The sequence below is a fragment of the Mirounga leonina genome, unplaced genomic scaffold (genome assembly GCF_011800145.1).
Source record: "Mirounga leonina isolate KUSES-001 unplaced genomic scaffold, KU_Mleo_1.0 Mir_174, whole genome shotgun sequence".
NCBI classification, from domain to species: Eukaryota; Metazoa; Chordata; class Mammalia; order Carnivora; family Phocidae; genus Mirounga; species Mirounga leonina.
The window spans coordinates 51116389-51144086 of NW_023270451.1; the positions used below are offsets into that span (position 1 = coordinate 51116389).

General features: G+C 36.7%; 2 protein-coding genes across 3 annotated transcripts; one reads left to right on the forward strand and one right to left on the reverse strand.

Annotated features, from left to right (window-relative positions):
• Positions 1–3215: 3215 nt before the first annotated feature.
• On the reverse strand, positions 3216–10893 carry THAP5 (THAP domain containing 5). Its single transcript, XM_035020928.1, has 3 exons — positions 10722–10893; positions 6960–7152; positions 3216–6456 (listed from the first exon to the last, which is right to left on the reverse strand). Exons 1-3 carry the CDS (start codon positions 10799–10801, stop codon positions 5548–5550), a joined length of 1182 nt encoding a protein of 393 aa, XP_034876819.1. The 5' UTR covers positions 10802–10893; the 3' UTR covers positions 3216–5547.
• A 172-nt stretch (positions 10894–11065) lies between these two features.
• Positions 11066–16194, forward strand: DNAJB9 (DnaJ heat shock protein family (Hsp40) member B9). Of its 2 annotated transcripts, none has more exons than XM_035020931.1 (3): positions 11066–11171; positions 12946–13172; positions 14152–16194. In XM_035020931.1, the coding sequence occupies exons 2-3, from the start codon at positions 12956–12958 to the stop codon at positions 14601–14603; spliced, it is 669 nt and encodes a 222-aa protein (XP_034876822.1). In that variant the 5' UTR covers positions 11066–11171; positions 12946–12955; the 3' UTR covers positions 14604–16194. The 2 variants fall into 2 exon arrangements, with proteins under 2 accessions (XP_034876822.1, XP_034876823.1); XM_035020932.1 differs by having other exon boundaries at positions 11088–11312.
• Positions 16195–27698: the final 11504 nt, after the last annotated feature.

The following is a 27698-nucleotide window of genomic DNA, read 5'->3' on the forward strand; positions in this document are numbered from 1 at the left end:
CTTACTTCTCAAGCTTTGTGAAATTAACAGAAAATGTCTGTATGGATTGCAAACTGCAGGCACTGAATGCTGTAACATCTCCAAACATAAAAAAAATTTAAAAATAAAAGTAGCATTATTTACATTATAATGAATTTAACAGAGCCTGCCTGAATAATGGGGGCATAATGCATCGTGGAGCTGCAAATTGGTTATCTGGTGACTGTCTCAATGTGGAGACAGAATTAGACCCAACAAAATAGTTCCTGAAGTATGGTTTAGTACGTGACCAGTTGTTCACTTGACAAATATTTATGGAGCTCCTACTTTGTATTAGAAATTGTGCTAGGGGGACCTGGGTGGCTCAGCCAGTTAAGCATCTGCCTACAGCTCAGGTCATGACCCCAGGGTCCTGGAATTGAGCCCTGCAATAGGCTCCCTGCTCAGCAGGGGGTCTGCTTCTCCCTCTCCCTCTGTCTCTCCCTGCTCATGCTCTCTCTCTCTCATAAATAAAATCTTAAAATAAATAATAAATTGTGCTACACAATGAAGCTTAAAAGTTTGTAAAAAGTTCACACTTTGAAGGTATGAAAATTTATATTGGGGGTATAAGAACAAGTAAAGAAGCAATAATGATACTGGAAGATAGTTATTATAATAGGGGTAAGTAAAGGTAGCTAATGGATAAAATGGTCATTTGGAAAGGCAAATAAAGGCTTTCTAGATAAAATAATAGTCCTAAAGGATAAATAGAAATAAACCCATTAGTCTAAAAGATGTTTAAAAAGTCAGTACTCTCTAAGCCTTATTACAAAAAACTGCAGTCCTCCATTTCTTGCTCCTGAGTCAACCTTTCCAATGATATATGCGGATTCTTTATGTATTTACCTATTTACCTCAACATGTTTGTTATTTTTAAAGTTTTTGCATTTAGGCATTATCTTTTGATATTCCACTATGGTTGATGAGAACTTTGCTTTAATTACATCCTACTCCTTGCTCCTGGCCCCAGCACAAACATATGCACGCACACACACACACCCATCCTCCTAATATATTAGTGTTTATATTGCATTTACATGATTTCAACTATGTAAATACAGTGTGTACTAAAATATAATGGCTTGACCTTTCCACATATTTTATGTTAATATTTGTTCTGATTTTATGTAGTTTTCTTTGTATTTATTATTAATTCAACCCTCAATTCTACCCCAGATATGTGAAATTCCTCTAAAGGCGTTAACACATTAGTTATTCTATCAATTTTCTTCTTCTTGAAGAACTCTATCCTTGAACATTTTGACCTACTCCAGTTTGGACTGGTGGCTCTCTACACCTGTGGTCAGGCTGTTATGTTGGGACCTCCCCTAACTACCAAATTGGAATTCCCTCTGCTTCCTTCTTGATTTGGAATTCCTTTTTCCTATTTCTAATCTTTAGATCCATTGAATGATAAACGATCATCTAGGAAATAACTTTAGAAGCCATTCTCTTTTCTTTTATAGCCTTATTTCTGTAGGATGCATTTTCCAATAGCTGCCTTAAAGGATACAGAGGAGACAATATTTTGAGACTTTGGATATAGAATTCTATCTTGGAAATCTTTTTTCCTCAGAACTTTCAGATCATTGATCTCTTGTCTTCTTGCTTCCAGTGTAGCCATTCAGAAATTTGAAGCTGTTCTATTCTTAACCCCTTTGGTTTTTCCCTTGCTGAAAGTTAAGATCCTCTTTCTGTGTCTAAAGTTTGACTTTTAAAAATAATGTGCTTTGGTGTGTCCCTAATGCCACACTTTAAATTACTAGAGCTCTTTTTAATACTCCTCTTTTAAAAAACATAGTTTTTGTTTTGTTTTCAAGTATGCAACGTACTTCTGAGTAAATGTTAAGTACAGTTGGGTTCTTTCCCCTAACGTTTCTTCTAGTGTTTTCTCTAAATTGCTTTCTACTTGTTATCTTTAATATTTTCAATTGACTGTTGACTGTCGGTTGGCAGGACACTGATGAAAACCTCAGTACTCAGGGATGAGTCATTTCCATAACCTTACTATAGAGCAATGATTCTCACCTTTTGCTGTATATGAAAATCACCGGAGAAAAATTTTAAACCACAAATACTCAGGTTTTATACCAGACCAATTGAATCAGTTTGGGTAATGAAAAAATTTATAACTTCTCAAGTGATTTTGATGCAGTAAAGGTTAAGAATCACTGCTGCAGAGTGACTTTGCTGAACTCTGTTGGAACCTCCAATGTGAAATCTGGTTTTCTCATGATGTTTGTCAAATTCCCAAGAGAAAACTAGAGGGTATAAGCTTGGTTGCCATTGTTCTGGAAACCAAATATGTGATACAGGCTGGGTTGGAGCTCACTATTCAGCTTATAAACTTTCACTTAATACCTCTTTGCAGTAGGGCATCCCTGCCCATTATCTTTTCTGAAGAACTTGTTTCATCCTCTCTAGAGAATAAACTTCCAAATCTTTTGACAGTTTAGAAGAGGGACACCAGCCAAGTTGTGTGGGATGACTACTACTTGTTAATAACAACTGCATTTTTTTTTTAACGTGTCTTCACACCCTCTCCTCCAATTCTAGATATCTGTTGACTTCAATTACTGTCTTTCATGATTCTGTAATAGAAACTGAGTTGCTTGTTGGCTTCTTCACTAATGTGTCTGAGGTCTCATTTTCTAGAGCCTCTCCATGTGGCTTTGGCTTTTCCAGCATGGTCTCAGGGTAATCACACATTTTATAGGGCATCTGGCATTCTAAGAGATACTGTCAAAGAGGAAGTGAAAGCTGCCAGGTCAACTAAGGTCTAAGTTTAGCTCGCTCTATCACTTTCACTGTATTCTATTGGTCAAAGCACTCACAAAGCCCACCAGATTAAAAAAGGTAGAAAAATAAATTCCACCTCTTGTTAAGGGAGTGACAAAGTCACACTATAGAAGAGAATATAGAATGAGATATATTCAGTAGCCATATTTGGACTTACTTCCTTTTTAATTATATAGGATAGAAAGCAGAAAATATTTTGGGGTGGGAATAGCCTTCCACATGAAAATCAATTCATAGATAGCATAGCAGATTCTTGGTAAACTGTATTGTCCACTGAAGACACAGAATGTTTCAAAGATTATATGAAGACCTAGGTCTTTCCCTAAACATTCTAAAGGTACTAAGGACCTATTTTGTAAGAAGGTTCTTGATTTTAAGTGACAAGAATCTAGGAGGCAAATTCAAAATATTCATCCATTTATTGAGTGAATTACATTGTCAAAGAAACCAGTGATCAATGAAAATCCTGCTTTAAAAAGCTTACAATCTAGTTGAAAGAACAGCCAAAGATATCATAATATAAAAAAGTATAAGGCAAACACTGTTACGTTATAAAACAAAGCCCTGTAAGAGCAGAGAGAAAACAATTTTGACTAGAAAAAGGGAAACAAAATTCAACCAAAGCTTCAATTTTGACTGGTTGGATTTAGGGAATAAAATAAGGATGAAGAAAGTCACCTGCATGGCATGTTCAGAAAATGCTAAGTAGTCCAGTGTGGCTAGAACACAGGATGAAGCAAATCACAGAGGATCATATATGGTAACAAGCTCAGCTTTATTCTGTAGGTATTCAAGAGTAATTTCAGATTTCTGAGCTGGGAAAGTTAAGTAGTGAGTGGATGATATTGTTAGATCTACAAGTTGAAGTAAAAAAGCTGACAGAATATAGAAGATACAGAAAGGACTGAAAATATTGGCAAGATTAGTTAAAGAGACCCTATAATAATCCAACTAAGAAATAAAGTTGGGTAGAGCCCCCAAATATATTTAGAAATTAACAGGTTGGAAACATCCTGAACTGAGTATAGGCAAGCCAAGAAAATATCTTAAATATTTATAATTTATTAAGTTTAAAGAAATACAACTAGGTTAAATTATTCCTGAGTAAACTACAACTTCAAACAAAGAGAAAATACAATATACACAATTAAAAAGAGTTGAAACATTATTTTATAATGACTTATCAAGGTTATTCTCATCTATATTATTTATTTTAAAGAAGTACTGTAAAATGCAACATGGGAATACTTAAAAATAACATATTAATTCTACCAATTATCTGCACATAATTTATGCAAAAAATTAAGGTTTTTTTCCCCTCCCATGGTCACATAATAAAGATATCTCTAAATCAACTTTTTGTATTTAGCACATATTTATATAATACCAATTAATTTTATTAGCTTGAAAAAACAAGTGTGGCCAAAAATATTCACCATGAATTTACAAAATAATTAGTGTACTATCTGCTGTGCAGTCAACTAATATTTATTGAGCACCTCCCATTTTCCAGAACCAAAAACATGTTACCTCAGAGAATTCTCAAAACCCTCTGAAAAAGGTAATAGTATTTTTTATAAAAAAGATGAGGAAAGTATGAATTGGACTGATAGGAACTTGCTCAATAATATAATCAGTAATATTTAATTATATTAACTCCCAATTTTAGAAGATCATTGTTTTTCACATTTCTGTTGCTCCAAGTCTTCGCTTTCTTTTTTTTTAATATCACCATCATTCCTTTCCTAGTCTAAGAACATTACTATATATCTAATTTCTTGCTTATAAATTTTAATAAAATGTATGTAAATGGGCATGTATAATATCAAGTACTACTCTATCATTCTGGAATTTAAAAATGACAAAAGCACATACTTTAAAAAGCTACACGTTAAATAGATACAAGCTATGATTTCTAAAATATAGTAATATATAGATTTTTAAAAAATTAACCTCATTAAAATTTTTGGTTTATAAATTACAACCTTAAATACAGAATGTTAAGATTAAATGACTATGTATTATGATGGTCAGCTACATATAAGGTACCAAAATACATATTCTTTTAAGTTTAAAGTACCCCTCCTATAAACTGGGCTAATGGATGGTTACTTTAGTTCAACTGGAATAAAACTATAAAAGGAGTACTTTCCTTTATTATTACAAATAACTGCAGTCAACAAGTCAAACACCACGGAATTCAATTCTGAAGATAATCCAATAGTAAATAACATCAAATACTAGCCAACATATAGTATAATGTAAGTATATATTACCTTATAAAAAAGTTTTTCTATTAAAAAAGTATTTTAATAGAAAGAAACTATAAATAGACTGGGTTTTAAGTGCCCTTATTTTACAGATTACAGACTAAGGCTCAATAGTAATTTGCCCAAGTCATATGCCAATGGTAGAACCAGGACTGATACCTGAGCCTGATTTCTCTTCTGGGCTCCTTTCACCATATCCATGTTCTCTCATTTTATGAATCGTATTATTTATTCACTCTAATTTGGAAGATTACCAAGTAGTGAAACTTTTTCTCTACAGCCCAACAACTCTAGTTTTTCTTAAAAATGGATATTACAAGAACAGGATGCAGTTTTTAATGTTAGAATACTTTCGCTTAAGATGGAACTTTATACAGGAAAGAGTTCACTTTACACATAATTTGGTTTGGCTGCAAAAAGCTTTATAAAAGTCATAGCATTAAAACCTCTTTACACTCTATATCATAGTAACTTCATATGTTGTGAAATGGTTTTCTATAATCTTGACATTTTCTTCAGATAGCCAGTGTTCCTGTTTTAACTGCCTTATAAGAGCTTCCAAAGACTTCAATCTTCCAAGAGTTTGTTGTTCTTGTAGCTCAAGAAGAGTTATTTTTGAATGTAGTTTAGAGACTTTCTGCCAGAGATGTTCCTTATTTATATCTTGTCTGCAGTAAGAATGTTCAGTTTGTAAAACTTCTGTCTCATAGTCTATATCCTTATATAAGGAGTCTTCAATGTCTAGATCTCCCATTTCCACGGTTTCTTTTTCAGCAGATACAAAAGAATTAATTGGTTTGGAATTTTGTGTGGGTACAAAAATGGCAATAACAGATTCTTTATTTGCATTTAATTCTTCAACTGTTTGAGTAATTGTGCTGAATAAGAACGGACTTTCCTGTGCTGCCTTAATTTCCGTGGAATTATTTGTAAAGTTTGGGTTAGCAAGATGATTTGTAGTTATTTCAAACACTTCTTGGGTTTCCAAAGACGGCTGCACATCTTCTGAATTTGAAGTTGTCAAAGTAATAGTGGTAGAATTTAGATTCTCAAAAGATGTGTGAAAACCACCTATATCTATGTCTTGGGTAACTGATGTTTCCAAGGTAGATACTGGTTTTCCAATATCTTGTTTAACCAGATTAAGAGTTAATATGTTATTTTGTATATTTTCTGGTTTTGGAGCTGGTAGCTTCACCAAGGTAGATGAATTAAGTAATTCTGTGTGTTCAGGGAGGACATCTGTATTAACTGTATTTTTCTTTAGCTCATTTGATGCAAATGATTCTTGTGACTTGGCTTTTAGGCACACTTCTTTCTCATCTAATTTTTTCTTCTGAGATTTTTTTTTGGAAGGGTCTTTTTCCTAGAAAATAATATTTTCAAATTCTAAAGATGTCCTCACTAACCTTATTCTCTTTTTAGTCAGTGCTGAATATTTAATTATAACTTTGAGCAGTATATTGGCCAAGTAAATTAACACAGTTAAAAAATGTTCTAAGCATATAACAACTCAAAATCACCTTAAAGTGTTTTTTAAAAAGTATTAAGCATATTCAATATATGATGGAAATATTTCAGATCACTCAAAGACCAGTAGCAAAATCTTAGATCATTAACTTACGGTAATAACTTAATGATTTATGTACATGTTATCTTTTGTTCTTCAGTTTAAATCTTTTTAATGGTTTAAAATTTTTAAATTATCATACTTTTAGTAAAAGTGTCGATTAGTCTTCCTTTTTCTTAAGTATCTTTTCCCAGCAGTCACCTTTCCCTCTCCCTCCCTTAACCTCATTACCTGCCACCCTGCAACCTACCACCCTGCTCAGCATTATCCCCCACTCCCCTATGCTCTTCCTCCAATACCTGATTGTCTTCAGGCAAAGAAAATATTGTTGGAATTGCAGTTTGTTTCAAATATCGAATACCCCATCTGATGTCAAGAGAGTCAGGAGTAAAATGGTCACTACACAGGAACTGGTATTTACTGGGTACCCATGAATCTCGTTTCATATTCTTTAACCATTTTTCAAGTCTTTCTTTGTCATGCAGAGGAAACCTGAAATTAAAAAAGGAAACTTCGCTGTATTTTTTGCAAATTCCAGGACTGCATATACAGGTAATCTATGCATTGAGTGCTGCAAAAAAGGAAAGGCAACCATCCACACCATGTAAGAGCATCTTCATGGCATTACTACATCATCTCTACAGTAAACATGACTAAGCTGTAAGATGTGCAGGCAAAGCTTTTCAGAAGAATGGCTGGTAGGGGTACCTGGGTGGCTCTGTCGCTTGAGCATCCGGCTCTTGATTTCTGCTCAGGTCATGATTTCGGGGTCCTGGATTGAACCCCATGTTAGGCTCTACACTGAGCGTGGAGCCTGCTTGAGATTCTCTCTCTCCCTCTGCCCCTCCCCCGCTCCTGCACATGCATACACACGCGCACGCTCTCTCTCTCTCTCTCAATAAGTAAAATCTTAAAAAAAAAAAAAAAAGGCTGGTAAAACATAACTTAAGTCCTTTCAAGTAAAATATGTGTGTTCCAACAAAGGGTAAAATCTACTCCTATTTTCTGTGGATTATACTTTATTTTTATTTTGTTGGATATTTTGCCTAGAACTACATAAACTACAAAGTCCCATTCAAATGTATTCTATACTAATACTACAAGTCAAATGGTGTCTTGTCTGTAATTCAAGGAAGTATTAAGCTTTAGGCTCTTATTTATATTAACATTTTAAAAATAAGAAGTTAGTTCAAACAAGTGATTTAATTGAAAATGAATACTAAATCTTATAAAACTACTAATATTCCATTCCCTTTACCACAATCAGCCTCAATTCTACCCATATGTAATTTAGTCTAATATTTCTAAACTGAGAACCCTAAAATTCAAGTTTGGAAAGAAAACTGAAACAACTAAACATGTTATAAAGAACACTCAGATATTTTATAACATGAAATAAATCAAATAGAAAATACAAAGAAAGTTCTTTATATGTGTTGTTCTTTGCTGACAATAACCTTTATTTAGAGTTGGTGCTAACACACTGAAATATATTTTATAAGCAAAATTAGGCTAATGACTGAATCTCACAGAAAACTTTTTCCTACCAGTCTAAATAGGTTTCAGTTAAAACTGTATTAAACAGTTAATAGTATTTGTTTCTTTCAATGATTTTATGAGAACAGTCTAATATCATATTTTTTAAAAATAATAACCTAAGGTTTCTCATACAAAAAGCAGCAATTATACATTCCCTCTCAATCCAGACCATTTAGTTTATGCTTTATAATAGCATGCCTCCCCCCCCCATCCCAGCAAATATTGATAACTTTTTAAGATGCTAAGGAAAAGGAGTACGGGTACTTTATAGGAAATAATTTTTTTTTCAAGATTTTATTTATTTATTTGAGAGAGAGAATGAGATAGAGAGAGAGAGCATGAGGGGGGAGGGTCAGAGGGAGAAGCAGACTCCCTGCTGACAGCAGGGAGCCCGATGCGGGACTCGATCCCGGGACTCCAGGATCATGACCTGAGCCGAAAGCAGTCGCTCAACCAACTGAGCCACCCAGGCGCCCCTATAGGAAATAATTTTTAACCCAGATACCCTTAGATGGAAAAATCAGATGATCTACCTTTGGAAATTCTTACCACAGATATAATGTTCACACATGGTTTGAAGAGTCCTTAACCTTGCACACATCAAGAATTCAGGTTATAAATATAATAGACATAACCAGAAAAGGCATTTAAAGACAAAGAATTTTTTTAGAAGACCTGAATTCTGTTAGCCATAGAAAAGTTCATACCTTTTCTGCTACATCTAAAATGAGAATATGCCCTTTACAATATTTTCACATGTAATCTCATGTATAAGGATGCTGTTTGCAAATTATTTCTATTGTTCCTATATATTACGTTACCAAACAATTAAAAAAAAAAATCACTCTATGAATATCCTTGCTGGTAACTGGATTGCAATGCTTTCTCAGCAGGTAAATCTCTAAGCAACCTCCTGGAATAGGTTTCCTAAATAACTTAGTATCTTTACAGTGGTTCATTTTGTTTTGTAATTTTGTTTCACTGTCTTATTAATTCCCAAAAAAGCATAAAATAATCACAGTATAAACTTAACACTGTATGTGTACATAAGCTGAATTCTCAAATTAATATATAGTATAGCTTGCTACAGTGTTAGCATTAACAAATTCAATTCTTCAAGTTTGGTGCTATTAGGGGAATAAAAGTGATTCAATTTTTACTTTGTGGCTTACATATGGAAATAAACTCATAAAACATCCACTTTCAGTAATTTCACATTTAGAGAAAAAAAATCTTTATAACTGACTTCCTCTCACATTATTATTTTTCCCTCCTTAAAAACAATAACTATGGAAAGATTTAAAGAATTTGGGAGTCTTGGTTATTTCCCCCCCCAAAATGAAGGCCGAATAAATCTGGGAAATGGGGCTACATCAAGTTCCACATGATTTTTTTTTAACAAATCTTCAAGAGCCACAGCTATTGACATACTAGCATTTCCCCAAAACTCTCTCTCTGCATCTCATGGGCTTCAAGTGGAAAACAATCCCGGAAATACCGCCACATGTGAATTATTTTAGGTTATCAGGTTTTTCCCCACTAGTTAAGATAATGGAAAGCAACCGTGTCCATCAACAGAGCGCTTCTGGTCTAAAGAAAAACAGGCTTCACAAAATAGCTGGTAAAAATCTAAGAGAGTAAAAGACGGCCAGGTTAGAGCTAAATGAATTATTTTTACAAACAAGAAAAAAGGAAATAAAATATTGTAAATATGTTGATTCTCACATATTACGCACGTACTGAATGCCAAGTGCTGCTTTACCTATTTACACACTAAGTGAAGTAGCTACAATTAGTATCTCCACTTTACAGGTGAGAGATCTTAGGCATACAGAGTTTAAACAATTTGCAGAAGGTCAGTCAGCTACAGAGTGGCGGAGCCAGGTTTTGAAGCTACTGAGTCCGGCTTTGGAGCCTGGACTCTACATTACTACACATCACCGCTTCCCCGTTCTTCTAAATAAAAACGAGTACTTCTGTGGTCTCACGGAACTATTTCCTGGCAGTAGTAATTCGGGACAACACTCACCCTGTTCTCTGTACGAATGAAGAGTATATAGAGAGCCCCGAGCAGGACAGGTTGTAATCCTGGCCCTCTCACAAAACTTTCAAGGTAACCTACTTTCTAAAAGGCCTCGGTTTCCTCGGGAGAAAAATGTAATTAAGGAAGACCTATGTAAACTAACTCACAGAGGTGGTTAGTGTCCTTCAGTGCCATGAGATCAGCTGAGGTGGAGAAACGCTCCGAAAAGCACGGAGCACCGCCCCAAACTGTACTTTTTTAGCGGGTTATTTAACACCCAAAAAGGCCCCTATGCCTCACCACCAGCCCCGTGACCTTGCTCAGTTAGGAAATTTCTAGGTAAACTGAATTCGAGCCTTCGCGTCCTTCTCCCGCGCAGTGAAGAACCACGCCGGCAGAGCCGAGGACGTATTTCCAGATACCTCAAATCCTAGCCCCGGACGCCACAGGACCGTGGCCCAAAGGTAAGGCTGACGCTTCTACTCCAGAGACAACTTACGGATAAAAACTCAGCTTCCGGTCTTTACTGTTTCGTCCCCGACGGTTCTTACAGCAAATCGCTGCGCAATAGCGAGGCATCGCTCGGGTGAGGCTCCCAAAACCGGGGGGGCCCTCCTTGACAAGAGTGGAGCCGTCAATCCAGGCCTCCCGAGCCACTGCGCCTGCGCTGGAATAGGCCGAGAGGAGAGACGTCGCAATCGTCGACTCACTTCCGCTTCTACAGGCTTCAGCACCGCCCTTTCTGGAGGTTGGGGCCGGAAGTGACGCACAGGCTGAGCGGCAACAACAGTTTTCCACGTGCGCGTAGGGCGCCAGGGTCAGGTGGGGAAGCAGGAGCCAATAGGGGAGCGTTTCGTGTAGGTCTTCTCCGGAGGTGGCGGCAGGAGCGGCCGCCGGCCAGTGGGGAGCGGGCTGAGAGGGGACGCGGCGGCGGCTGGAGGAGCGTTAGGTCAGTGTGCAAACGGGAGTGGGGCGTGCGCCGGCTACGGGAGGCCTCGGAGACCGGGGCGAGGGGCCGGGCCGAGCAGCTGTGTGCAGCCAGTCGTCTCCCGGCGCGTCTGCTCTGCGGAGGAGCTGCAGCCCTCGGAGGGTGCGGATGAGGGATGAGGCCGGGGTCGCGGGGAAATTAGGTGTTTAGAGCGTCCTCAGGGCCTCGGCGGGTCTTTGTGGGCTGACCTGGCCTCGGAGTCCGCCACGGTCGTCGCAAGGGCTTCAGGCTGCCTGGTGGTGTTGAGGGTTTAGGGAAAAGGAGATGACCGAACCAAAGAATAGGGCGTTTTGTGTTGGCCGCTGTTTTTTTCGGGCGTCGGACAGCTCCTCCCAGGGCTGGCCTCCCCGTAGAGAACAGCCGCGAGGGCGGCGCCTGGACGGACAGGACGAGTACCGGTCATCTTGGGGTGAGGGCTGGATGGTGCAACCCAACCGGCTGTCGGCTCTGGGGAGTAAGGCCCAGGCCTCCGTCCCGTGGGTCCCTCTTGGGAAGGAGAAGTCCGTATAATACGAAAGTGGGCCTACTAAAAAAGCGTCAGATAATAAACTTGAGCTGTGGAGTAACCTTTATTAAAAACCAGTAGTGTGCCTGCCTGTCAGTTTTCGACCGGCCCTTTGATTAGGGAAGTACCTGCAGTCTGTGGCGTCCACACAGTACTCGCCCGGTTTGCGTTCTTTAAACGAGGGGTTGTACTTGATCTTTAGCACCCGTGACTATGAGTAACTCTCTGGAAAGCAGGAATCCGTCTGCTAATTAGGCTCAGGCGAGGCCACAGGAGAGGAAGGCAGGCAGTTTCCACAAACCATAGTGTCTTTCGTCAGCCTTATGTCATCATAGGTTATTAAGAACTCCTAGTACAGAGTTCAAAAAACAGGATCACATTCGTTTTCCATCCCAAGTCATTAAATCTGTACTCTCCAGAATTCTAAGTGGAATTCTTAGGTAAAACTTCTTTAAGGTTAGATAAATATTTTAATGACTACGGAGAAGTTTGAACTTAAGTATTTAACTTGATCTAAAGTACAGACTATGAAAGTTTATTTTTCTGGTAGCCTTAGCAGAACCCATTTATACATTTTTTTTTTTTGGTTAAATATTTGGGATCTTACAATTAAAAAATCATTACATTCAATAGTATTGTCAATATTAATATGATATTGAAATTCTCTATTTGCAATCCTTTCTGACCTTGCCTAAATGAAAGCTGAAGTTGGTGCTTTCTTAGGGAGGGAGGATTACCAATTCAGACATACTGGGCTGTTTACCTTGGTAGTGTACTTTTTTCCCCATGAAGTTATTTTTATTTTTAATCCTCTTAGAATATGAATTCTTGAAAGGAAAATTGATATCCTTTTAAAAATTATTTGGATTTTCCACCCTTTTTACAATGTTTACAAATGATGAGTCTTCGGTATTTACTGGTAAAAAACAGTCATTGAATATATTTTTGTGTCTACTTGTGTATGACCAGAGTATTAGTGAAAAGGTAAAGCGAAGAAAGATTTTTTTCTCAATTTGGTTGAATAACATTTGCTTTTAAGAAGGTTACAACCAGCAAAGAGGTAATAAAGCCTGTAAAAATAAAATAACATGGGAACAAGTACAAGATATTATATGCTTAACATTTTGATACTTCATTAAGTATACCTTGTATCCTAAAAGTTCACTAGGTTTCTTTTAAAAGAAAAAGTCTTAAGATTAGCTGCATGGATAATTTTTTTTTCTTTTTTAGGATATTAGAAATGGCTACTCCCCAGTCAGTTTTCGTCTTTGCAATCTGCATATTAATGATAACGGAATTAATTTTGGCATCAAAAAGTTACTATGATATCTTAGGTGTGCCAAAATCAGCATCAGAGCGCCAAATCAAGAAAGCGTTTCATAAGTTGGCCATGAAGTACCATCCTGACAAAAATAAGAGCCCTGATGCTGAAGCAAAATTTAGAGAGATTGCAGAAGGTAAGTAAATGGCTATCTCTGAGGTCTCACAGATACTAACTAGTAAAGGAGAATGATAGCTAAGAAGTGTGTGTATTTGGAGATACTGTGACGAGGGGTGGCAGAGTAGGGTGTACATTCAAATAAAGTGAGATTCTTGAGACTATCTTCTTATCACAATTACTTGGATTCCAGGATGGATGGATGGATGGTAGTACAAATTTTTATTGTCACATAGATCTTAAAATGTTGAAAATGTATCACTTCATTCTTCTATTGTTTATGAAATCGCTTGTTTCCATGTTAAAAGGAATTTTAGGTACCCAAAACTTTTAAGCTAACTTATGGAACAGTTTTTACTAAGTATGGAAATTAGATATAAAAAATACTAAGTATAAAAAATTTAAATAGACTTTGAAATGTTTCGGTTTTTTTCTTCACTTGGTCTATATTTAAAAGCCACATTTGTCTTTGAAGGAAAAATATGAAACATTTTGATTTAACACTAGTTCTAAAACAAATTGCACCTCCTGAGAGTTCAGTAATTAATGGTGGGTGGAGGTAATTGAGTAAAGAGTTGGAGTTAAACACTTCAACTAGTAAGGAAGTGAAAAATCTGAATTCTTCTTAATTGGTTATATCGGACCATTAAGTTATTTAATACAAGTAATGGTTTTCCCAAATCATATGAAAAATAACTCTGTAATTGTTTCCCACATGCTTATTTATAAGTAATGGTAGCATTCATTTAAAAATATTTATTGGATATTACTAGAGGCAGGCATTATTCTAACAGCTGACACTACATAGTAAATAGGACAAAGGCCCTACCTTTTGTAGCTTTCATTTTAACTTTTTTCCTATGTTTGTAATGTTTTGGCTTTATTGGTGGTGTGAAATCCTTCCCTAAAATAGAGAGTTGAATTAATTTATTTGAAGAGGTTTGGGTATATGTAATTTTAATTATCTTCAGTTACTAAAGTATTTTTATTTCCTTCAGCATATGAAACACTCTCAGATGCTAATAGGCGAAAAGAGTATGATACACTTGGACACAGTGCTTTTACTAACGGTAAAGGACAAAGAGGTAGCGGAAGTCCTTTTGAGCAATCATTTAACTTCAATTTTGATGACTTATTTAAAGACTTTGGGTTTTTTGGTCAAAACCAAAACACTCGGTCCAAGAAGCATTTTGAGAATCACTTCCAGACACGCCAGGATGGTTCCAGTAGACAAAGACATCATTTCCAGGAGTTTTCTTTTGGAGGTGGACTGTTTGATGACATGTTTGAAGATATGGAGAAAATGTTTTCTTTTAGTGGTTTTGACACAACCAATCGGCATACAGTACAGACTGAAAATAGATTCCACGGATCTAGCAAGCACTGCAGGACTGTCACTCAACGAAGAGGAAATATGGTTACTACATACACTGACTGTTCAGGACAGTAGTTCACTATTTTTTGTTCTCACTAAACCCAACTAGTTGACTTTTCTTTAATATCTTTGATGCAAAACAATTTTCTGTGAACTATTTTGACAAGTGCATGATTTCACTTGATATAGATATTAAATGTATTTAAATGTTTTTTGACAAATTCAACAACACTCAAGTAGAGAAATAGCTAATTATTAATTCTCCTGATTAGGAAAGATTCTTTAAAAAAGATACTATAATTCTGCCTGGTCTTTTTTCTCTACCTGCCCTTGGGCTTACTTGCGTGGCCAGTTTTATTACCAAGAAAAGATTGAGTTTGCCTGATACATATTTAAAGGTTAAACTTTGAAACTTATTGTAGATTTAAATTGTGTGAACTTGAATGGTTTTTGCAGTGAAACCTTTGCTAATTTAAAATTGCATGCTCTGCAGCATCTCTGACTTGGGTTGCTAAATGTACATGAAACTGTAATTGAGTCATTCAGCAAAGGATAGCATATCTTTTCCACTGAGAGCTTCAGAAAGGCATAATTTAATATTTACCACAGAACCATATCTTTCTGTAGTAAAATTGGAATAAAGGAAATTATTATATTGCTTATAGCCATTTAGGCTGAAAGAAAGTTGAAAACTTTTGAAATATTACCAAGAGATTGTTACATGTTTGGTCCCTGGCTAATGATTTTGTAGCATTGAAATCATAGCTAATTTATACATCTTTTCATATTTCTTTCTAGTTGTTGGCGCAGTAGGTCTTATATGAATTTATGTATTTTTTGTGTGTATGGTTCCTCTTCTTTGCACTCATCTTTATCTAGAGATTGACTAATACCTCATTCTGTTTGTAAAAACAGCCAGTAATTTCTGTGCAACCTTATTATGTGCAATATTTTTAAATCCTAAGAAATGTGTGCTTTTGTTTTCATATAGACTTATTTCTTTAGTTCGGCACTTTTTGCATTATACTCCATATGAGTATTAATCCTATGGATACATATTAAAACTAGTAAATGTCTCATACAACATTGTGTGTGAGGGAGAGAAATACAATATTTACAATATGATGTTCTTGGTTCTCATTTTATTGTTAAAAGTTTATTCTGTAATTGTAGAGCTATGGATGGTATATAAACAATGGGGCTGCTTATGCTGACCACAGACCATATTCCAGAAGTTACTTTTGACTAGAAAACGCTGATATGGCCTTGTTTGGTTGCCATTTGGTAATTTCTCTTACTTTTTTTTTTTTTTTAATGTTAGGTTAATCACCATACATTACAATTTCTCTTTCTTATCCTCCTTCCCTCAGAAATTTTGGTAGCTTAAAGATTTTGTTAATTATAATTTTGTTGTATTTCCTTGCTAGGAGCAAGTATTCTTTCCTCTTTAGGCCTCATTGGGAAAAAGGAGAGACATTGCATAAAGCTATTATTTGTTAATTATAATCTTTAATTTGAAAACTGTGAAGAAAATGAAATTATTCTATTAAATTTATGTATCTTATTTTCTGGAAGGTATACCTACTGCTTTTGTCTGATAATAAGAAAATAGCCACACCTTGAATTTTGGTCTAAGGATCATCTGTAGCCTATCAAACAGAACAAATGAGGCAAGAAAAAAAAGCCATTTTCAAATCAGGATTAAGTGTGTCCCCTTTTTCTTCAGGGCCTGATTATCCCTTGTTTTTCCTATTCTAAACATTTATTTCAACCCTCTCCTTTTTTTTTTTTTTTTAAATCTCCTTTTTGACTCTTTAGCATAATTTTTGCAAGGAAAAAATGGACCCTGAATCCTACGCACTTAAGGTACAAACTAAATTTCAGAAAGATACTTAGGTAATCTACGGGTGTGTGGTGTGTGTATGTGTGTGTGTGTGGTTCGATAGATAAGCAACTGGAAATTAGATCAGTAATCAACATAGAAGTTTCCTCGATAACTTACACTTTTTCTTCTTTTTAGTCTGTACAGGTGTACAGATAGAAAATGGAAAACTTGTATACTTAAAAAATGATCAATACAATGGCTTAATCTATACTCCCTATGCAAATCAACACATGAAATTTGTCAGTCTTTTTTTCCTTCTAGGCAAAATAGTAATATATATAACATGACTTTAGTCTTTCTTTTGAATGAATTTCTGTAATTCTCCAAGTTTTCTGGATTGACTATGCCTTGAATTGGATGCTATAGGGCATATAGTAGGCATGAGATTTTTTTGGTGCTCCAGAATTGGCATAATTAACTCCTGATCTGATGGTTGATCTTAGGCAATTTTTGTGCTGTGAATTTCAGTTTCAATTCTGAGATTAGTTCTATGAAAATTCAGATTGCCCAAGGGCAACTAAAAATTTGTACATTTCTAGAGTAGTTATTTTAATTTTCTGAAATGGAAGTTTGTTTAGCAATTAAAAGAACACACTGGGGGAAGAAGAGACCATTGCCAAACAGAATAAAGAAGATACTGGTACCACCAGTAGGATTCTAAAGTTTTTATATTCATGTTAAATGCTGGTACCTTCAATTCCAGATGACAGGTTGAATATAATCAGCCAGCCATGATAGTTTCCCCTCTCTCTTGGTCCCAGTGACACAAAATATAAAAATGAAGTCATAAAAGTGCTTGGAAAACAAGGAGTTCGGAGACATTCCAGGAAGGTATAAAGCAGAAGGAATTGTATTGAGAGAAAAATCAAAGGACCACAGCCAGGGTATCCTGGAGAAGTTTTAAGGCTTAGATTTGTGTGGGAGAGGATGGGAGGAGACAAAAAGAAGGAATGGGCCAATGTTCAATCATGCTAATTCATTGAAGAATTGCATTGGGAGCCCCCACCCCCACCCCTTTCTTCCTTCTTCCAGCTAAACTGTTATTGACTGAGATAGCTTTTAAGCTTTACCCTTAGGTAAAAGATAGCTTTAATCTTAGGTAAAAGATGGCTTTACCCTTAGGTAAAAGACAGTTTTTCGGCTTTACCTAAGTGTAAAGCCTAAAAGAATAACTCTTCAAAGATACAGATTATCCTGTTCCTAGGGAGGCTCCCTAGTGAGGGTATTGAGGTGCCATAGAAAGGAGAATGGAGGTAAAGTGAATTTTCACCTGGGGATGGGGAGGGTGAATAATGGCAGCATTCCACTTCCAGAGTAAAGCCTCTTTACTTGGGCATGTGTAGGGAACAATAACTTCTGCATGCTGCCCACATGCTTGTAGGTGCCTGCTGGGTGAAATGTCCTGACAACTTACACAGAACCATAGCTTCTGTTCAAAATGGATGTCTAATGCAGGCATAGATAATAATTGCTGAGGAAACTTGTTTTTCACAGCTATCTGCATTTTTTTTTTATTTATTAGAGAGAGAGACAGCGAGAGAGGGAGTACAAGCAGGGGGAGTGGGAGAGGGAGAAGCGGGCCTCCCACTGAGCAGGGAGCCAGATGCGGGGCTCGATCCCAGGACCCTGGGATCATGACCTGAGCCGAAGGCAGACGCCTAACGACTGAGCCACCCAGGTGCCCCAGCTATCTGCATTTTGATGTAGTCCTTCATAAAAGATGTCCAAGGAATATCAGTTATTTATAGAAAACCAATAGCAGGGAAGAGAAACCCCAACATCCAACCCTGATGAAAATATAATTCAGGAGATAATTGCAATACTAGGAGATAATTTAAAATTTTAATATTACCGGACTTTTGATAAAATACTGCATCAATGAATCAGGCGTAGGTCCTTGTCTTACCTAACCTGCTTCTCCAAGATTTCTTTCCATCTGATGATGGTATCAGAAAGGATGGATGAAGCAAGTTCCATGTACATCAACTACAACAGAAATCACTGGAAGATAACAGTAAATATGTGGTACATATGTTCCCTACCCTGCAGGCCTTTGACCCTTCTACAAAATTCAGATTCTTCCTCTTATCTCAGCTTTGCTACTCAACCTCCTCCCCAACTTTACTCCAGACCTTGCTCTATGGTGGAGCTATCTAGTGAAGAAGAGCAGAATTTGCCACCTCAAAATATGCCTTTAAGGCATAAGAATTATTTTAGGCTGATTACTTTCCTAAAAAGAAAACAACAACAACAAAAAAACAAAAACTGTAGACAAGGGAGAAGCTCTGAAAACCAAGAAGATGTTGCCTTTTCTAAGAGATACTGACATTTATAAGGAAAATCTCCATTTGTAAGGGTGTCTCCCTCTGTAATAGGAAGAGGAGGAAAACTAAATCTCTAGAAACTCTGATCAATGGAGAAGGCATGGACTTAAACCCTTGTAACAACCTTACTTACTGTGGTTTACTGTGCTTTACGTGAAAACCTTCCATAACTGGCTCCCTCAACCCCCAAATCTTTTGTCTTTCTCTGGAGATGGTATTTAAGGTGATAGCTTGGGCCATTTTGGAGAGTTCCTCAGTTTTCCTGTGTATCTCCCATGTATACAGGAGGTATATATGTTATTAAACATCTGTTTGTTTTCTTCCAGTTAATCTCTCTTTTTTTTTTTTTTTTTTTTTACAGGGCAGGGGATGGGGGAAGAGGTGTCTCAGTCAATAACCTGGAAAGGAAGAGGGAAAATTATTTTTACTTCTTCACAGCAGATAATTTGTTGTGCAGTCCTATTTATTGTTATTCATTATAATAATGTCATAGGGTACCAATTCTTACATTCCAGTGGAAGGGGGCAGGCAATAACCATAATTAAGTAAATTACTATGTTAGATGATAAACTCTACAGAAAAAATGTAGCACAGAGGAGGGATGTGATATTGGGAGGGTAGGCAGGCTAAGCATGTGTTGAAGTTATCAACAGGATGGTCAGTGTAGGCCTCACTGAGAAGGTGAATTTGCATAGGTTTGAGTTGTTTGCATGCAAGATGGAAGCATGTATGACAAGTTCTAGGAACAGAAAAAAAGCCAGTGTAGCTAGAGGCCTGTGAATAAGGAAGAGTAGCTAGAGATGAGTTCATAAAGGTAGTAAGGGTAGGGAGCAGGACAGATTAGGGCTTTTTGGCTTTTGTAAAGAATTTGGCCTTGCAGTGTGATATGATAGCTGAATTATGAGCAAATAAATGACTTCACCTTCCGTACTAAAAAAGATCATTCTAGCAGCTGTGTTGATAATGGATTGTGGAGAGACAACAGTGGAATAGGGACACCAGTTAGGCTATTTCAGCATTCCAGAATGAGAAATTGGTGCAGCTCACACAGTGCACCAGGATGATAGCAGTGGAGGTGGTGGAAAGTGTTTGGATGCCACACATAATCTGCAAGTAGAGCCAGCAGGATTTGCTTATGGTTTGGATATAGGCATGAAAGAGGAGAAAAGGATGATTCCAAACTTTGTGTTTATAGGGAACCAGAAAGATAGTCACCATTAACTAAGATGGGGAAGGCTACAGGATAAAGGCATTTAAGAAGGAAGATCAGAAGTTCAATTTGGGCACACCAACTTTGAGACAATGTCGAGAGGGTGGAGATATGTCAGGAATTTGAAGAGAGAGCCTAGCTGGAAATGTATATTTTGGAATCGTCAAAGTACAGATGATATTTTAAACCTTGAGACTAAATGAAATCACCAAGGGAGTATTTATAAAAAGAAGCAATCTAAGAACTGAGCCCTCGGGTACTCTAAAAGTACAAGGAGAAAATGCGGAACCTACAAAGGAATATGAGAAGAAACAGCCAATGTGTTTAAGAGTTTTGTGTCTTGGGAAAAAGTGAAAAAAAGTCTATCAAGAGGTAGAAAGTGGTCAGTTCTGTGAAATGCTGCCCCTAGGTCCAGTAAGATAATCCCTAAGAACTGACCATTGTGGGGTTTTTTTTTTTTTCCCCAGCAATATATAGGTCAGAAATGACTTTGACAAGACCAGTTTCTATCAGGTGGTAGGGGTTCCCCCACCAGTTTGGAGTAGGTTTAAGAGAATGGCAGCCCAACTAAGTGCTTTTAAAGAAATTATTTGTTAAATAATTTATAATGAATATATTTCTGGACAAAATTTTTAACATGGATATTTTAGTAGAGTTTCAATTATTACTCCATCCGTATAGCAAATAGCTTGTATAGGATGTTAACAAGTATGTTGCAAAAAAAAAAAAAAGGTGTTTAAATAATTTTGTGAAATCTAGATTAAGATTCAAACCTTGTCAAATATGTTTCTTTATAGGTGGGCACAATATTGTGAATTATACGAAATATATATTTGGTCATTCAGATGATCATGATACATTTCTCATATATATTTGGTTTTTGTTTGCAGTTCATAGCTCAGAGTTCACAAACCTCTTGGAATTTCCTGTGAGAACAGTGATAACTGTGTCTTTTGTTTTGTTAATGAGGTGACTTTGGGACCACACCCAATGAGGGGGCTGGTTGCCAGGAGAACCAACCAAGTGTTTAGAGGGTTGGAATTTTCAGTCCCATCCCCAGTCCTCCAGGTAGGGCACAAGGGCAGGAGGTTGAATCAATAGCCAGTGGCAATGCTTTAATCAATTGTGCCTAAGTAATGAAGCCTCCGTAAAAACCCAAAAGGATAAGGTTCAGAAAACTTCCTTCCCAGTTGGTTAACGCATGGAAGTTTGGAAAGAGTGGTGTACCCAGAGAAGGGGTGGAACTTCCATGCTCTATCCCCATACTTTGTCTTGTACTTCCCTTCCATCTGGCTGTTTCTGAGTTATATCCTTTATAATCACTTGTCATCTGGTAAGGAAAATATTTCTCTGCATTCTGTGAGCTGCTCTAACAAATAAATCCAACCTGCGGAGGAAATGGTGGGAACCTCCAGTCATGTAGCCAGTTAGTCAGAAACACAAGTAATGTGCTGGGCTTGCATTTGGCATTGGAAGTGGGGGCAGTCTAGTAGGACTGAGCCCTTAACCTGTGGGATCTGATGATGTGTCCAGGTAGCTAGTGCCAGAAGTAAGTTGAATTGTAGGACACCCAGCTGGTGTCAGAGCATTGCTTTGTGGTGTAGGAAGAAACATGCACCCACGCATTGGAATTTTGAGTCCCAGAACATACCCTGTTAAGTGGCTTCTCAGAGCTTTCAATATGCTAGTCGATATTATGAATTTCTAGCAGATATACCAATTATTGTTTGCCATATTTACTGGACCATGGAACCATTTAATTATATTCAAGTGTGAGTACCTTTAATTATATCCAGGTGCGCCACTGACAAATTTTGGTAAATACTGACCTAAATAAAACTGAGTAAAAAATCATAATCTTTAGAACATGTGCATGAACACATATTAAATAGTAATACTTTAAGTAAAGCAAAAATGATATGCTGTGTTCCCATTCTCTCTCATCTGTTTGAATTAACTATGACCTGAAAAAGATCCTACCAGACCCATTATGATTTTATTTAGTCTTGCCTACATTTCATCACCATGCTTTTCTTTTGATCACTGCTATAGCTATTTAAATAAACATTGTTTTTTTAGGACTATACACCTATAAAAGTCATCACCAAGCAAAATAGGCCAGTACAATATAATTAAACGGAGAACTCCTTTATTATTCTCCCAAGAAAATCAAAACTAGTCATTGTTACTAAACTGTATTTTTAAAATAAGATAGTATTTGGGAACAGAAGAATTAAAATGTGACTATTAGGATAAAGAGCAAATGATTCTTACGGTGTCATCCTTTACTAATTGGACCAGTATTAGCAGCTAGTGGTATCAAACAGGTTCTGACAGTTGAGTAGTGAATTGAGGTTATTGCTAGTCAGTGAGGAATAGAATAGTCACACCCATTCCTATATGTATACATACATTTTCTTGATGAAATATCCTTTGGCTGTGTCTGCAAAATGGGCAAATGGAAACAGATCAAAATGCTAACATAGTGAATAATTTATCACAGTGTTTTTAGGATTAATTCCTTTTTTTCTGTATATATGCATAAGTAAAAAATTACTGACCTTATTCCTAGTACCAACTTTCATAATAAAGTTTCTGGCAAGTGCTGGCAAGAAGGTCTTGTCTTTTTTTTTTTTTTTTTAAAGATTTTATTTATTTATTTGAGACAGAGCACATGAGAGGGGGGAGGGTCAGAGGGAGAAGCAGGCTCCCTGCCAGCAGGGAGCCCGATGCGGGACTCGATCCAGGGACTCCAGGATCATGACCTGAGCTGAAGGCAGTCGCTTAACCAACTGAGCCACCCAGGTGCCCAAGAAGGTCTCATCTTGTGAGAGAATATAAGGATTAGTTTCTCTCCCAACCCCAACCCCACCAAAAAAATCATTACAAAATGGTGGGAGAGAGAAGGGGAGAGAGGATGGAAGACACCGAGTCTAGAAAAGCAGTGTATAGAGTTTGGTTGGGAAGAGCTTCCGAGAAATTGGTTGGCTAAGTGGGGTTAAAAGAAGTTTCCCTACCGAGTAGCAAGAATTAATTTAATAGACATCTGAAAAATAATACCAGGTGCTGAAGTGGAATGGAGCGATGTCTTCAAAGATCTTAGGAAAAAATACTTATGAACTTAGATCTTCATAACTTAGATAAATTATGAGTTTTTGTTTGAGTTAGAAACCAACCTCACTTTAAATACTGTAGAATCTTGGCATTGGTAGGTTTAACATTTATGCTTTCAACTATTTGGAACAGACCCCAGAGTTCCATAATATAGTAATTTGTGATTTTTCTAAAGTACAAAATTGAATTCTATGCCTTACTAGTCTACTGTTAGGTAGAAAGCAGGCCTAGCCACCTATTCAACATCTATATATCAAAATATCTGTGGATAGTTTTATCAAAATATCTATGTATCAAAATATCTGTGGATAGTTTGTTATTATGTAGGCATTTTAAGAGGGGACTTATTTGCTACATGGTGTTCACTAAATTAGAGATCCAAGTCCCTTTCATCAAAGTTAAGGCTATTATAATCTACTTTTTTTTTTTTTTTGTGAAGATGGTTGCTACCATGTCCCATTTACCTGATGCCACCCACCTCTCTGTTCTGCCCCATCCTGCCTCAGTCAAACAAACCTCATTTTTCCTCATTTATTTGAATACTGGCTTTGAATTTTTATCTCCTGGCCTGTAGGGAGTCAAATCGACATCTGGATCATTTCCGTTAATCTTGGCCATTCCAACTAATTGCTTTCATCTTTTCCCAACCAACCTATGCTGCTGAGGCCCCAAGGATGCCTCATGGTAGAATCTTTTTTGGGGTGTGACACCTTATGTAATTATCACTCACTAAATTAGCAGTTTAAATCAGTACTGCAAGAACTTTCAACTATTCAATATTTTAAACTTAATTTCCTATTACTTAAATATAATTTTGCATAATAATCACTTAAGCATTACATGATTCATTGCATATTTTAGGGAAAAGTCATTAAAATAAAATTCTTTGCTGATAGTTAACAATTGACTTTCGGTTACAACTAAATGTATTGACATGTAGGTAATTAAAAGTACCACAACATTTTCTTGTTTTACCTTAGCATTTTCTATATTACATATTTCATAATTAAAAATAGAACGAACCAGTGTTTGCTAATGCACATTATTTGATTATTTGTATTCATTCTTGTCATTTAGGTAATAGTGATTCTCATTCTCTGACACACACATCAGGAATATGGGCCTAGATAGATCTGGGATATAAGATAGGGAGAAAAACATTTTTCTTTGCTTTTCAGGGAAGGTTATGATCCATTCACCTCTATTTCTTCTCCTGTGTAGGTAGAGGTGAATGTTAGTTGTCATGGGCTAGTCTATGCTGCAATAATGTATTAGCTACATTCATTTTCTTAAATATTAGCAAAATAAAATATGTCTAATAATTTTATTAGGAATACTATATATCCATAAAAGGAATACTGCTGGGTGCCTGGGTGGCTCAGTTGGTTGGGTGTCTGCCTTTGGCTTGGGTCGTGATCCCATGGTCCTGGGATCGAGTCCCACATTGGGCTCCCTGTTCAGCGGGGAGCCTGCTTCTCCCTCTGCCTGCCGCTCCCCCTGCTTGTGCTCTCTGTCAAATAAATAAAAATCTTAAAAAAAAAAAAATGGAATACTGCTAAACTAGTTTTTTGCAGAATGCATTATATGTGTGTTTAATGAAAGTAAGAATTCTATAGTCAAGTATGGTAAACACTGGATTAGGAAAGTTTCTTATTATCCTAAGACTTCTCAAAGTCATTAATATGCTAATTTATGTTGGATATCTCCAAGAAGCAGATACAGTTTGAGGCATTTCTAAAATCTATGACAAGAAATCCTTTTTCAAGGAGCAGCTTTCTGGACCAGTTAAGTAAAAGAATTCTGCGTGATACTCTTTGGAAACTGTGGACTAGACATATCTTTAAATCTAATTAAAGAACAAACATTTACAGAAAAGGCAAACTTTAGTCTAAAAGCTTTCCATGAACAAGTGTTAGGACTAATGTCCCCAGAGAGCTACTGTGGGTAGTTAGAAGGAATTTATTACAAGAATGATTTGAGGAGAGTTATATTAAAAGTGCAAAGTACACGTGTATGGTGTTACCTTGGTTTTCTTTGTTATAAATATTAGGAAGCTCCAGATTAAAGTTGGATTTTGGTCATAAAGATAGAATACCCGTGATTATGGCAATGCATCTCAAAAGGAGTAAGAGTCCAAAAGTCCTCCTTTTCTTATTCCCAGAGTGCTGTTTGACTTCTCTGTGTTTGTTTGCCACCTGGAAATTGACATAAAAATTATGAATGTAGAAAGCCAGTATTGGGGAAATTAGAAACTTCACTCAGATGGGAGAAAAAATTCAAAGGCAAATGCATCCGTATTCATTCTTAGCTGGAGATCTTTCTTCATTGAGAAAACTAAAGCGATCTGAAAAGAACTTCCCAAGTTTCCCATTATCCTTCTAAAGCACAAGCTCTACTTTCTGTGCCTTTGCATGAGCCCATTACCATCAAGAAACTCTTCATGTTCCCACGAAAGCCAACCCTTCCACTCTGCCCTGGATCATGTCACTTAGGGCATTCAATACATTGCTTCAGAAATTCTTCCCTTCTTATCAAGATTTGCTTTCCATTCAGTTATTCCCGTGAACAAACTTATTGTTATTTCTCCCACATTAAAAACAAATTCTTCTCTTGACTCCACTTTGTCAACCAATTGCTGTCTCATATGTCTACTTTGGAGAAGTTTTGCTACACCACTCCACCCACACTTTCTTGTCAGTGTTCTCTTGTTGATGAGCTCTACTTTGCAAAATTGATGTCAAATAACAAATAAATTGATCATTTTTCAGGCCTCATCTTACACACAGTTCAGCACTCTCCTCCTTAATATTCTTTCCTCACTTAGCTCTCAGAATACAAACTCTCAGTCTTTCTTGTCCCTCATTGGTTGCTCCTTTACAGTCTCTTTTGTTGATTCTTCTTGTCCTTTGCATCTTAGCCCTGGTTCTTCCCTCCTTTCCACTTCTTTTTCTCTTTCCTCTTCTTCCTTTTCCTTCCCGTTTCTTTCTTCTATTCTCTTCTTATTATAGTTCTTACTTATATGTCCTCTTTTCATGGTTTTAAAACTGTCAATATACCTGCCATTTCCAAATTTCTACCTCCATCCCAGATCTCTCCTAAACTCCATATATTCAACTATCTAAAGTACAACTCCTGTCAACACATCCAAAATGCAATTTGTGATATTCGAAGTGAAATCTGTTCCATCTCAGCTGATTGCAAATCCATCCTTCCAGTTGCTTACGTTGAAACCTTGGAGTGACTTGATTCCTTTTATGCTCTTGTACTTACACCCCATAGTCAGTCCTACTGGCTATACCTTCAAACTGTTTCCAGAATCTCACAACTTTCTATCACCCCCAATGCAAATATCATTATCATCTCATATGGATTATTGAGTAAAGGTAAATTTCCATCCTTTACCCCTTATAGTCTGTTATCAAACCAGCAATTAGTATTATTCTCGTAAGATAAATCAGCTTATTATTTCTCTACCAAAAGCTTTTTATTTACCCCCTTCTCATTTACAATAAAAGCTAAATCCTTTATGATGGTCTATGAAGTCCTGTACAATCATCCCACCTCTCCCCCTTAATTCACTAATTTTATCCCCTTGTTCACTCTGTTCCTGCCAGATTGGTCTCCTCACTCCTCCAGGAACATGCCAGGCATGCTTCTTCTTTAGGGCTTTTGCACTAGTCATTTCCTCTAGTTTGGGCTCTTCTATCCTAGGGTCAACCCTTTTACCTTCTTCCAGTCTTAGCTCAAATGTTACTCTTCCAATGGACTTCCTGGGCCATCCTATTTAATACCACGCCGTGTCCATCCTCCTCTACACTCCTTATCTTTTTCATCTCCATTTTTTTTTTCCGCAACACTTATTTACTTACTTAGTATATTATTATCTGTTTCCTCTTGATAGAATAGAAGTTCTATTAGGATAGGAATCTCTGTATTGTTCACTGGGCATCTTAAGTGCCTAGATCTATGACTGCCATAGAGTGAATACTCGATAAATAGTGAATGAAAGAATGAATTTGACATCCTACACAATGCACATATCTCAGCAATTTGATTTTCTGAAACATTACAGAATCCTTCATCTCATAAAAGATTAATCTGAATTGATTATACTAAATAAGAGTGACATATGTTGATAAAGATATTGAGAAACGGACAGTCATCCAGCAATTTTTTTTATCCCAAGTAACATCTCTCTTGTTTTTAATTTTTTCTCATTTTTTGTCAGACATTTTAGTGTTAGAAAATAATTTTTTGTTCATATACCATGTCCAAACTGTCAGAGATACTGTCTCATGAGAAATTTTTCTTGAAAGGAAATAAAAATCAGTCTATATATGGATGCTGGTGGCTCTTTAGATACTCCGATAACTAGGATACTGCCCCTCAGTTATAAGAAGATCAAATGGGAACTTTAGAAAAACTTACTGAGTTAAGAAGTTAAAGTCAAGGGCGCCTGGGTGGCTCAGTCGTTAAGCATCTGCCTTTGGCGCAGGTCATGATCCCAGGGTCCTGGGATTGGGCTCCCTGCTCCACGGGAAGCCTGCTTCTCCCTCTCCCACTCCCCCTGCTTGTGTTCCCTCTCTCTCTGTCTCTCTCTCTCTGTCAAATAAATAAACAAAATCTTCAGAAAAAAA